The 14,216-nt window shown below is 46.0% G+C and overlaps 1 protein-coding gene across 1 annotated transcript in view; it reads right to left on the reverse strand.

Moving 5' to 3' along the window:
* The window catches only part of LOC125947869 (T-cell leukemia homeobox protein 3), a 17,698-nt gene extending 3,963 nt beyond the window's left edge, over nt 1-13,735 (reverse strand). The window contains exons 1-3 of the mRNA XM_049673337.1: nt 13,149-13,735; nt 11,364-11,713; nt 4,808-5,033 (exon numbers count right to left, since the gene is read on the reverse strand). Of these exons, the coding sequence (XP_049529294.1) occupies nt 4,808-5,033; nt 11,364-11,713; nt 13,149-13,312 (740 nt within the window). The 5' untranslated portion in view covers nt 13,313-13,735. The remainder of the gene's footprint in view (nt 1-4,807; nt 5,034-11,363; nt 11,714-13,148) is intronic.
* Between the last annotated feature and the right edge of the window lie 481 nt (nt 13,736-14,216).

Genomic DNA, 14,216 nt, shown 5'->3' on the forward strand with positions numbered 1-14,216 from the left:
CCGATCGGTTCCATGCAAAAGGAGTGTCTTAATCGTTCAACCGAAGAGCTATCAAGGAATACTGGAAACGGAAAGCCATACAGTAAAGTGGGTAATAAAGTTGTTACCGACCGACCAACCGAACGACGCGTTCTTGTTGAGCACTTTCCATAGCCGTATTTCGCATCATGTCTTGCAGTGGAGACAAAGCGACCACAACCAACCAATCAACTGTAATGTTCCGTGCCTTTTGAAAGTAATTAGATGGTTCGCTTATTACCTACTACTGATTGGAAAGTCTTTAGGAAGTGATTTTAAATAATAATCCGTATTTCTTTACACCCACACGAAACCACACGGAAACTGCAAAGTTCACCTGCCACCAGTATTTAACAAAACGTTGATACTGAATGTTTGTAATATGGAAAATGATAAACTGCAGGCAAATAAATATGGTACGTGTATTCGACAAACAATTACACGGTTAAAATGAGGCTAAATGATTTCAGTAAGTATTTTAAAAGAAACGATCATATTCCATAGACGTACAGAATTTAATGGTCATGGTTGACAAAGTGGACAGAGTGGAGACGGTAATGTGTTTACTAAGGTAGATAATTTACATGATATAATATCATATACTATTTGTAAGATATTTATGTAATATATTTATAAATAATAAAAAAATAATAATGGAGGCAATACTAGATAGGCAATAGTAGATCCAAGTGTCAAAATCAAAGCTTTTTCTCTGGCAAAAGAAAGCTTCAAGGGATCATTTGCATGTTCATATGTTAAAGTATTCAACTCAAATCATATACTTCGATTAAAATTGAACGTAATGCAATGGTTGAAAATCACAATTACTGTGAGAGTCTTTCAAAGCGTGATTGTTCTACGTTTTATTTATAGAAGGATTTCAATATGAATTATGGCACAGACATTTATAAAAAAAAGGTGTGGAATACAGAAATAGCGTCGGCACGGAAGTTCTGATTGAACAGTAAACTCGGTAAAGCTGTACATTTGTAATGTAACCTGCATAGCGATAAAAGGCTATATATTGGACGAAGTGTTTAACAACTAAAATACCGATAAACTTTTTTCTCGTCTTCTGTTTCTCTTTCAATCGATTGCTACAATAACATTCAAAAGATCTAATTGACAATGTACGAGAATGCTCAGTGTAAGGATTGATTCTTGTAGCTGCGAGTGACATTGGTTCTAATGAACATCCTTCACTTATTCACGAAACATCTCCAACTTCCCAAAAGCATGCAGACAAAACAATTGTCTCGATTTTGGATAGAACAACAACGGATGAGTATGCATAATTGATATAGTTGGAGCCCAAATTGAGCTCTACACCACTGTCAGCATTAACGAACCAATCGATCCCCGTATGGACCGGGTTATTGCTTCTCGCGTAGATTGCTCTCAGAGTACGCTTAATGGTGTCTGCATATGGCCCCTGCAGGCTTCATCAATATTGCAAATGTGTAAAATTAATTTCTACAGATTTGGCGTTTTGGCCTCGCTGCCACTGCCGCTGACGACGGGAATTTCAACGCCCCGGACTGTACTACTACTGCGCGATTGGCGACTATCATCACGAGGCTAACGAGGCCGAAACACAATCACCACACAAGAGCCAAAAACTAACCATTGCGTCCTCCCTTCGATGTGCATACAAGGCAGTTGCTGCAAAATTGCCACCGGTCCGTAATCAAATTTAAATGCGGATTTAGATGGAGCTAATTTGAGACGGAGGACTACGATTGCAATGTGTGTGCACCGGCGTCGTGTCATTGGCGATGGCGGCCCCGGAAAGCCTTCATTTGGCAATGATGTGTTTGCGTGGCTTCATAAATCATGCATGCGTGGCTGTCAGCGAATGAATGGCTGATTGCGTTTCGTTTGTCATACTGCCCCAACCAGGCGGACCAAAAACAACATTGAGACCCCCAAACTGACGCAATGTCGGATGTGTTGTCACGGGGCACAACTGCATAGAACGCGCGTGCCCCCGATATGATACAGGGGATAACGAAGCATAACTCGGTGAGTTTATTCAATTAAAATTCAAACAGTGCTCAGAATGTTTATACTCTGTTCCCAAAACGGTCCTTGATGCTCGTGCAGCTAAACTAAAGGGCGTTTGGGTAGTTTTTGTTGTGAAAATGAAGCATTGGAGCTCAAGTTGAACTGAAACCATCTGGCCAATGCATGATAGTGTCATAAGTGGTGCTTTTGGTGGTCCATCGAGGTTAGATGAAATGTGTTACCCTTTGCTTATAATGATAGGTTTTTGCGTAGAAAAGGATTATTAAATTAGCACCATTTGCCAGATGCCTTATAGCGTGGTCCTTTGACTATGCTTTGCACATGACACGATCTTTGTTGTTGTTTCATAATGAAAAGAGTTCCTTCTATGCTCGGCACGGGTCTTTATACTCTCGAGCAACTCCTTTTCTAGCATTATCTTTTAGCATTTCACAAATAATCAAATCAAACTATGAAATGAACGTATTTTACCGTTTTACACAACTGCACAATATAGCCTAGGCAATTAATCAGAACAACCCAACACGTTGAAGGTAATAAATCAAACTTGAAATAAGTAATTTATAGCCAGGAAACCTTCCTACCTTCGAAAGGTAGCATGGGATAAGAATTAAGTCGGGTAGCACATTAATATTGACGGCGACGAACGGAACACTGTTTTAGTTGCCTCATAGATCCTCTCACGAGAAACAAGCGCAGCAATTTTAAATAACCCATCCTTCCCTTGGGGATATCTTAAGAAAAGAGAATGGAAGCTCAAAAGTATGTCCTTATGAAACGATACGAGAGAAAGAAGATTGGCTGGCCACAGAAATGCGTTTCGTGACGGCGCGGGATTGTATGTGTGTGGGCCACTTAGCAAAAGGTTGTTGAAATTTAATGTAATTACTCTGCTATTTAGATAATGAATTCCCGGCCTCATTTCTGTTACATGCTATCAATCCCCGGTAGAATGTTGGAAGACCGTGCTACAAGAACAGAGCAGCAGGATCCAAGATGGACGAGACCCTATTCTCGACCGGCTACTTTCAACAGCGTCGGAATATTAATTGATTTTTAAATACCTCCTTAGAAACCGCAAGCGCGCATACTCGCGGTAAATGGACGATTTTTCCAAGATGGATGGTTCGATTCGGGGGCCGCCGACGCCCATTGGCCAACGCTAAGGAAACGGTGGGGAAAATCGGAAGGATTTAGGGTGATGAATTAATGGTCCCTTGCCCAAGGCGCCCGTCATAAACGCCGCTCCTTTATGGAGCCGTTTTATCAAACACTTACTAAGCCGTAAGGACTCTGGTCCGAAAAGATAGAGCGACGCCCGCGAACGCAAACGAGTGGTTTTGCTGCGTTGCGTCGACGTCGACCGTCGGCCTGTTCCGCGTTTCCTTTAGGACGAGAATGGTGTCCAAAGGTAAAAGCTAACTTTTTCACCATTTTTCCTTCCTTCAGATGGCTTCCGACGTGGTAATGAAAGCATGAATAATTCATAGTTCGTAATTAGAATTGTTAATCTAGTAATTGTCCGTGCCTCACCTAATTGTTTCGTATAAATTACGTTACGGCGCAGCAGCGAAACGAGAAGCACCGCGGCGTCGACCTAGGCGCGACCTCATTTATATTCGTTGCTCGGCGAATTACTTGCACGGAGAATTGGCAAACCTAGCAGAAAGTCATGCTTCCATTTGCTATCCTTTCCCGACAAAACGCGCTGTTGTACTTGGTGTTTGCCCCCTGATTCGACGAACAAAACTGGCGGTAGGACTCTGGACCTGGACCATCGCTTTTTTTTTATCCTCTGAGCGATCAGTAAAGCGCAATCAGGAGTCTCATGGCAGGAGCATATTGGTCGGCATCCGATTATGGTAGAATTATGCTATTTTTAATTGAATTTCAATTAACAAACAAGCGCGAACACATTCGTGCAGCCAACTCTACGACACTTCGGCGTATAGACCAATGTGTTCCCGACATTCGGCAAAAGATCTGAGTACTCGGATGCTGGATGCTTTAGCCCATATTCAAACCCGAACATTTCTAATTGACAAGACACAAGGCTCTGATTGGATCAGCTCTAAGGCAGACTAGTGGTTATGATGCTCTATTGCACACAGAGCAGACCATGAGGATGGCAAGAGTCACAGTATCATCCACCACGAGACACATGGTCGCTAATGGAATTTGATTGCAATTGTCGTATGTTAGTGTTGTTTTCTGTCACCGATGCCAAAAGAAACCCTCAACGTGCTACAGGATGATTGCATTTGCTTCCATCCTCTGTGGATTGCTCCATGGCATGGGATTTTCGTATGTCACTTCCGGTGGCCCTAGGGGCCAGCGTAGTTCAACAAGTGAAGGATCAGCAAAAAATCTCGAAAACTGCGCGAATTGAAGGTAAGCTTTTGAACAAACAAAACGGATGGAAACTTTATGTTAAACTTACAACAGAACAATTTTACACATTAAACTTAATGTTGTTCGCAGTGAGATTGGTCAACAGAAAACGTGAAATGATACACCAACACAGAAGGAGATGTATGATAGTGCACACAATATTACCATTCGGTTCCTGGTTCGGACGGAATTGCTTTTCAAAGAGAGGGTTTTTTTTCGTTCGAATTTGAAAATCAATTATCCTCCCGGACAGAGGAGTGTCATATGCATAAAAGGTTTAATTCATCATGGAGCTGCAGCGACTCGCTACATGGAAAGCAACGGTGAAACGGAAAAAAAACAAACGAAATAAAAACAATAGTGACACACCTACCTCCATTTTGTACGTCGGTTCTGGAACCAGGTTTTAACCTGCGCGTCGGTCATTTTCAAACCCCGCGCTAGGGCCGCTCGTTCCGCCGACGCTAGGTACTTCTGTTTGTGGAAGCGTTTCTCCAACTCCGCCACCTGGATCCGGGTGAACGAGGTGCGTGGCTTTTTCCGTTTCGGTGGTGTTCGATTCTGGTATGGGTGGCCAATACGCCGTGCGATAGGAAACGCTAGAGCAGGGAAGCATATGGAAACAGAGCGTCGAAGAAATTATTGAAACATTCAATACCGAAAGTCACTATCTTTACTTTATGTTAATACCATTAAACGAAGTTTATAATAGAGTCTTGGAACTTTAACAATTTACTTTATTATCCTTATTACAGCTGATCAGCCGTGGTAATACTGGTTAGGATCCAAAGGTGAGTAATATTGATGATCGTCAGCCACGCCAGCAACTTCGAATAATAACGAGCAATTATCCTTCCCGGCTGGATGCTGCATACATTTGTTCGTGAAAAAGATCTCTACCACGGAGCCGACAAATGACAATGCAATCGCTCACGACGTGTGTCATGTCCATCATAATGATTTCGCGGAAGGCTGCCGTTCAGCAAACCCACAGGCGACCGAGCAGACGAGTGCAACGGAACGGAGTAAACGTGACACGAAAGGAGAGACGACAGGCGACGATCAAAACGTGTAATTCCGTGTTTCATTTCAACAAAAAACAACAGCTCATGCTAAATGTTATTGCCGTCATCCGTTAAGCGTTACACTGATATCTACACAAACACAAACACGCGTATATATTATTCCAGAAGCAGAAGCCCCCCCGGTGAGGCCCGGCCATGTTTTGCGACAAAGGGTGGCCACCATCTTTACGGCGTCTGCTGGAGTCTAAGTGCAACTGTAATCGGTCGGTTGCGACGGCATTCCCGAATCTCGTTGTGGATTGCATGTTTTATCATCGTTTAAATGTATGAATTTAAAATAAATGAACCCAATTATACACCTCCGGGCAGACGGCGTTGTCTGTCCTCCCCCCAGGCTGGTTTCAACCCCGGATGATCGGGAGATGGTGGAAAAAAAGCATTTGAACATTTTGGGATATCTGATGCACCGCATCAGCGCCATTACAGGTCGGTTGTTGGTTCCGGAGTGGAGAGATCGTGTTGGTTCCCGGACACTGAAGGCTAGCATCGCCGTACAATTCACATTGATCACACATCATGGCTACCGGTTTCAATAATATTATGAAAATAATTTGTTATTCCCACGATATGGATACGATATCACCTCAAGCCTACTTTGTATCTCGCGCGTATTTGGCAAACACGAGAGAGGCGCTCGGTTAGACGAACACACTGAACACTGAACACTTCATAAACACTTTACGTGCTAAAAGCATCGTTTCTTTTCAATATACTCACACCTTTTAACGGTGGGGCAACCGCACCGTTAGGCCAGACTCCAGAGGGGCGCCTGGGGTGTTGAGGAAGACATAAAGAAGCGAAACAAGCAATATCGGTTGCGCGAAGGATCAGAAATCAATTCACTTACTCGTAGACAATTCCCCCGATGGCGACGGTAAACACTTATCCGCCTCCCCTTTTCCCTTCCCCCCCTCCCTCTACAGTCTCTGCATTGACTCCCTCGGTACGTTACTGGCTCAGGCGGACTCCAACGCCAAAGCAGTGTCTGGGAGTCTCCGGGACGGGCCCCGCGGGAGTTGGACCAGATCAGTGAGTGAACTGTAAATTTCTGGTTTTTATCGGTGGAATAAAATATATTATTTATAGTTATAGGATGATAACGCCTTGAACCGCCTTGGGGTTGGTGGCTGCTGGGTGGCTGCTGAGCGGCCACGACTCACGAGCCGCGCGCGATTCTCGTAAATGGTCGTGGTCTAGCCAAATGGTCCTAATCTGGATTCGCGGCCACCGGGAACTGGTACGTGTCGGGGTGGAGGAGAGCGTAAGCGCGGTAAAAGCTCATGTACAACTCAATTACAAGCGGATCGAACATACATACACACACGCACGGTTGTCACGGTGCAGTCGGGGCATGTAAATGCACAACCATTGCGGCCTTACGGGGACTGGAAATGGCGATAGCGACACCGAGACGCAGTTTACGTGGCCGCAAGCAAAGGAAGTTCCATTGCTGGCCCGCGTCGTCAAGTGATGTTAGATGGCAAAAGAGAGTGCGCCAGAATATTGGACTCTTGGACTTGGAGTGTACGAAGAGCGGAGTGTCAGCGAAGTGGCTGAGTATTTAATTCCAATTAATTGCCGCTCGGGTAAAGGCGCGTAAAGTAGAACGTACAGCTAGCGTGGGTGCTATTTGTGGCCAAAAAAGGGAGCAAAATGGAGCAATATCGTTAGGGAACGGGTATTATGGTTGGGAGTGTTGCCAATCCCTAGCCCGGGGCCTGAAACCGGAATGGATCGGATTAAAGAAAAAGGGAAACCAACCTCGTCGGCAGTTCTCCAGCTGCTGCTGTTGAACCGCTTCGGCAGGATAATAATCTTTTTCCATAATCGAGCAAACAATCATGGTCGTTCGAAAGCCCGGTGGTTCGGCGCAGGAGAGGGAAAACGGTGAAAGATGAACCAATTGATCCCGCCTGCCGCGTGCCTGGACCCGGGGTTGCCGGGGTTACCGGGGTTATTGATTGTTATTAGAATCGATTCCGACATTCGGTGGTCGAGAGCAATGATTTTGAAGATGGAGGGCGATTCACCGAACAGGAAAGGTTTGTGTATATTTGCTTCTTAATCTTTCAAAATCGCATTTCTATACCACGCTATGGAGGACTATCGATCATAAAAATGGACGAACCGAAACCAAGTGTTCAAACTCTCTCCTAACTTGCGGTACACATGTATTTTTTATATCATAAAGTTGTAGAAGTTGTCTTGATGCCTTGTAGGCATCCGGAATTATTTATCAACAATCGTTTTTCGACCAAAAATACCCCGGATAGAAAATGTAACCCACCTTGGAATGCTAAATGGTGGATATCTCTGAATAAACGAATTCCTGGTCAACAGAGAACTACGGCCAAAGGCAACGGTTTGTTACCGAAGAAGGCACTACAAACGGAAACAAATGTCTCGACAGCCATCGATTGTCCACATCCGCATTGACCGCGTAAGGTGTGCGTGCCGCCAACATCCAACATCCGAGTCACACACGAACTCGACCGAATTCCTGAGATCCACACACATTCCGGACTCCTTAATCACGGGAAGGTCGGCAGCGAAGGACCGGGTCGCTTCTCGGTCACGCAGAAGCTTCTCTCTCGCAGGTAGACCCCGTGCCCGGATGAGACATCTTCCGGTCCTAGCGTGGCTAGATTATTAAAACCCGACCCAGGAAAAAAGGAAAGGAACTGAAACTGAACAGGAATTATATAGTTCCTCGATCCTCGAAAAGAGCTTCTTTGTTGTTTGCTATCGTTGGCGTTGTTGTAGTAGCATTCTTCAGGGACGTTCTGGCGCTCGCGGATCGTTTGGCGTGTGCGCAAGATTTGGGTAAAATTATATGCTGGACATCCCAATCGCTCGATCCCAATGGTATACCAGCTGGGGCGAGGAGGTCGGATGTGCTCTGAGGGCGAAGGTGGACACAGATGTCTTGCAAAAACGATGACAGCCTAATGAGATTCGGGTTCGGACACTGGACACTAATTTCTGGACATGGTGCAGGTGCACATGGACCCTTGAACCGGATGCGTGCAAGGGATCTCCTTGGGAAGCATTTCATTCTCAAATCGCGACGTCGTCAGATAAGGACGAGCAAATGATGCAACTTCATGTCACGTTATAAGATCTGTCGTTGTAGCTTCGACTAACATGCAAGTCTCGATCACCGATCGGTAAGTGTTTACATCGCAGCAAACGAAAACAATTTATTCAATTGTTTCAAACCTTTTTCTGTTAATGATTGCATTTGCGGCCATTGCAGTTGCTTGCCGTTTGCTGCTGTGGCAGTTAGATTCCGGCGGACATTTCCCTCTTTAGCCAAACATATAATTCACCACCATGATGATGGGCTCGCCAATCATTTCAATTCAAAATGTCCAAAAAAAGGCCGTCATTATCATCGGTGGTGAGGTGCGACGTGTAATTGTCCAAGGTTTTGTTTTACTTCAATCATTTGTCCATGGCGGCAGCAGCAGCTGTGCGTAATTGCCCGATGTTGCTACCGTGTATACCCGAAGCTGGGGAAAAGATGTCCGAATCTTTGTTCGCCCCGTTCCCTGGCCAGGGCCAGTTTACTCCTTTGCAACTCCTGGGCAAAAACAATGGATCACCTTCATTTTGGAAGTACCCTGGTCCCTGGTCCAATCAAAACACACACACATACACCCAGAGAGGCCAATCAACGATCTGTTGTTGTACAATTATCCTCAAAGGATGGCGGCAACGCTTTGCTAGAGGCCCTGTTCTTCCGGACACTGTAATCTACATCTCGCATCCAAGCTACCGTTTTCCACGTTTTCACACAATCATTGTGTGTGTGTGTGTGTGTGTGTGTGTGTGTGTGTGTGTGTGTGTGTGTGTGTTTTGCTGTCCGTGTTTGGTTCGAAACGAGATGGCCAACTAGATACCATATCGGTCGAAGAAAGACGATTTGAAAATTCGACTTTCGGCCAACGTCAACAAACAGTAATAATGAAACATGTTGCTTTCTTCCTTGGTCTTTGGTGAGCCATCCTCACGCCCTCAAGGTGATGGTCACTTTGCAATAAATTATCTTGAGTTTAAACAGTACAACAACACATCAATGGACACAACACCCCCGGGGGTAAATTATGCAACATACAGCGAACGAGCTTCGGCTTCGAATTTGACCGAAAAATGTATGCATTTGGAATAAATTGTGTGGAACAATTCTCGGCGTCGGCGGAAGTTTCTGCCTTCCGCTCGCCGAGGTCACATCGCCATCGTCGTCGTCGTGGTCGTCGACGGTCGGTTAATCTTTTAAGTAAAGAAGCTTGTACCATCCACGATAACAACGATGGGTCTCTGCCTTGAGCGTGGCGGTGGCCTGATCACCGTGCGGTACCAAGCATCGGTTTTTTGTTTTCGGGGTTCCCTTTCCTTCCTTCCTTCCTTCCTTCCTTCCTTGGGATCGTAGCACGAGCCCCGAACACCCGAAAAAGGGAAAAAGGTGCAAAACGGTTCGGCTGAGAAATGTCCACTTAATTGGCTGTTCAGCGGCTGGTTGGTGCCGACGCATGAATGAATTCTAATCTCGGCGACTTCGGACTGCTCGCGGAGGAAACTGCTGGCGGCTGGCGGAGAGTGTTGGAATTTGTCAACATGGTCTCAATTTACCGTCGTGGCGCTACCTCTTACGTGTCCGCCTCGACGCCCGGGCGTTCTAATGGTCGAGGGAAAGTGTAAGACATAAATATGTCAAACGAGATCCAGCTCTAATCTGTAAAGTCGAAAGGGAGAACCGTTCGGAGACGGGTGGACTGGCGTCTAATTGAAAGGATGCCTAAGGCCCCTGGGGCGGGTGGAGGTGGTTTTATCTGTGACACAAAAATGAGTCAGCACGTCAGACTCAAGATGGGCTTCAACGTGATGATTAATATTGTTTTCATAATCCATGATCTTCGAGGAGAAATACAGAAAAACGAACCCGATGTCGATCATGCTTGGTCATTATTTGGTCACTTTCTCGTCTTTTTTAAGTTTACGATCTCAACTGGAAGCCAAATCGCATCACAAAACGACGATCATAAAAATGTTCCGGCTGCCGCGGCGTAAAGCAGCCAGGGATTGGATTTTAATGTTTTGCGGAATAACGAACGATTCTCGAATCAATGGGGATCAACTTTTTTACGATCGATTATTTAGTTGGCACAGAACACCCCCGGGGTCTCTGGTAGGACGGCCACAGAGAGCACCGAAAAGAAACATAACTCGAGGTAACGAGTGGAGAGCGATCACCACTAAATTGGAAGCCGTTTCGTGATTGACACCGGCCGGATCGTGGCGGTCTGTCTGTCTGGCCGGGCAGTTGAAGGCGTTTTTAAGAGTAATAATTAATTCTAATAACATCAACGTCGCCTCAGGGCGTCCAAGAACACGTTCCACGTTTCGGATTCCGGTGGTGGATGATGTGATAAGCGGTCGCGGCAAGATAGTATGATCAGAGAACACTCTCGACGCCCGTTCACTCTCCGCCTGGCGCGAGGGTAATAATATCTATAGGATTACATCCGCTCGATAGCGGATAGCGGCTTTGGCCAGATCACGCATACGCACGTAACTGATGCCGTTGCTACCGGGCTTTGAATTCCGGCGTGTCCGGCGTCTCCGGCGTGCATTTATTTATGTCCATTTGGAATGGACGATCCGTTGATTCCGCCCCGGGATGAAATCGTTTCATTTAATGTTAATAATTCCGGTTGCCGGGCAGTATTTTGATTAACCTTCCTTCGATTCCACTTCCATTTTCGAACCGTTTTCATCGCTCCTCATAAATTCTAGAATTGCCCCACAAATTGGGAACCTGGGCAAAATGGGGCCCGAACTTACCAGCTAATCGATCTTTGACAGCCTGATGTGCGAGAGCGGCCGGATGTAGCGGTGGCAGGGTCCACGATAGCGGATTGCAGGGTCCCCGTTGTGGGGGCACTCGCAGGACATGGCCACCGGGGTAGAGGGGATAGCTGTACAGTGCTCCGGCCGCATACTGTAAACTGCCCTGCGGTGAACCGATGTGATGTCCGTTCTTGATGAGCGCCTCGGGTGATGCATCCTCCGATAGCGATTCCTTGTCTTTCTGCTCACGCTCGTACGATTTGCCCAACAATCGTGATATGCTGAAGGGCAGATTCTCGTTCGGTGATCGAGTCGATGGTTCCGCGGAATGTGTTTGATGGTCGCTGTCGAAGATGAAGAGCAAAGGGAAGAAAGAAAAAACATATATGACCAACAATTACTAACTGTTACGGAACCGTCTGGAGGAGTTTCTGGTTTCCAACCCGTGTTGTCCGGTACCTCGACACTACTCCTTCATAAACTCGATGATTTTAGAGGATTTACCGGGATTGGCTGTGGGGGGTTTGACTCTCGATTTCAGTGGGCCAATCGGGGTGAATATTTAATACGGTGTAAGGGTATGGATTTTTCCTTTTTCCTATTGCCAAGCCCTCAAACCTCATTGGCAACCAAACCGAACAAATTCATGTGCCAGAAGAGGTATGTGGCACCGGTGAGACTTCCAAAAGCGCTCTTCCTCGAGACCACGAAGTGTTTGAATTATAAATAAGATACCCCCTTTTCCGATTTCCGAGGACAGGGGAACAGCCTAGAGCGTCTTTCGTTTTCAAAACAGTCTCTTTAAATCATATCACTCTCATGCGGGTTTAGGGAAAGGGTGTTGTGTGCTTCTGGGACCGCAGCTTTGGGCGCATGTGTAATGGTTTGGTTTGGTTGCCCCAAAAAAGAGCCAAAGCCATGTACTACTACATCACACGATAATGGGGCTCAAAGGCTGTGTGGTTGGCTTAAAGTGTGGTGTGTATCTTGCGGCTCAAACCAATCATGACGATAATGATGATGGTGATGATGATGGTGAAGATGTTGGTAACGCAAATGTGCTAGCGCATACTCCGGCGACGATTTCGTATGGCATAAATTAGAGCCCAATTAATTTGTTACCTGCTGCCGCCGGCGCACGGCTTTGTCTCTTTCCTCTAAACGCGACTTGACAGTGCTGGTGGCAGTGAGGTATGCGACGATGATTTATGGAGGAATGCGAAACTAGCTGGTTGCGGGGCTGGACGGAACGAGGAGGGGCTAAACAATGTTCTCAAAGAATAAGCAATGTGGCCCCAAGCGTTTAGTGTTTTTAATTAGATCTAATAGCGTTGATGGGTGGCTATCGTGTCTTCATTAGCAGGAGATTGCATACCTAATGCTACCTATTCCCACTCGCCGTAACTCGGCTTTGGGATGCTCGAAAAGGTCGTTTTCCGAGCGCGGAAATATGCTAAACAAATTCAGCAAAAAGCTTGCGGTCGCCAAAGGCTTTAGCGAATTAGACTTAGGCACGGGAATTGTTTATCCAAATGGTGCATTTGAATACATTTCGCTTCGCACACTTTGCAATGCGTCTCGTTATCAATGGGTTTAGAAAAGAAGCGTGATTGAATTTGATGAGGATTGCTATACTTTACGGACAGTTAAATGAGAGCTGATGGATGCTAATGGCGAATTTCTTTTCAGTTTACGATCCCCCAGACGATGGCATTAAAAATAGTCAAATTGTTTTTTTAAACAAATCCTACCCAAGTGTTACGGAATGGTTTCGCATACCTGGTAGCCTCTGACTCATCGTAGCAGGATCCATTGCCATCACCATCCAGATCAATGTCCTCGGAGCCGCTATTGTACGAGACGCGGGATTGACAGTCCGAGTCGGCATCTACGTTGATCTCCTGGTCGAGATCCTGATCGTCGTCCTCGTGCGGCGATGACATTATCACAAGAGGCGGAATTTTGAAGAGTTTCTCCCAAGAACCCGACTTAACTAGCGATTCCGCGGATTGAGATACTGTTCAATCCGTGTGCGTAATGATTAGTAAATTTGTTGTTCTTTGTTCACTTTATTCACTCCTAAAGGCGATCTGCGCCGGTTGCAGCTTTGCTTGTTCTACACTTTTCAGATTTTGGTTTAGGTTTTTCCACAACTTTCAAATTGTTTAACTTGAATTTGCACTAATAAATCATAAATGCAATCGCGTCACTGTATTATCACATTCGTCTGCACGCACCACACTCAATCAATAACTCGTCATCATCATCATCATCATCCCACTTCTCATCATCGATACGATCAACACCTCACGCAGCTCACTAACCACGAACATGACACTTATCATCCGGAGTAGCTGTAATCACTGACGACACCACCTCGCCCAAATCGAAACGTCATTAAAATCCCACTCGCTTCTCGCTTCGTCGTCGTCGTCGTCGTAGTCGTCGTCGTCGTCGTAGTCGTCGTCGCCGGAGGATGTTGTCCACGCCACGGAGAACTTTCAAAACACGTCGAGCGTCCAAAAGCGTCCAGAGTCAACTGAAGAGACAACAAAACGTCCATAGTCAAACCCTCTCCATTTTCCTCTCCTCCTCCTCCTCCACCTCATTTTCCTGTCTCTGGTCTCTCCATTTCCCTGTCTGGCTCCGCCTACTTCGCTTGACTGGCGCGCAGCACCAATGAGCGGTCAGGGAATCTCGCCATTTCGGTTTTTCCGTTTTTCCAGCGCTGGACTCGGGGGGTGGGAAAGGGAAAATTAGTGTGTGTATGTGTGTGTGTATAGGGAAAATATTGACCAAATGCTCGGCAACGGCAGTCTAGAGGGCGATGAAAGATAACGTCGTTGT

Source organism: Anopheles darlingi, chromosome 2, assembly GCF_943734745.1.
Source record: "Anopheles darlingi chromosome 2, idAnoDarlMG_H_01, whole genome shotgun sequence".
Classification (NCBI taxonomy): domain Eukaryota; kingdom Metazoa; phylum Arthropoda; class Insecta; order Diptera; family Culicidae; genus Anopheles; species Anopheles darlingi.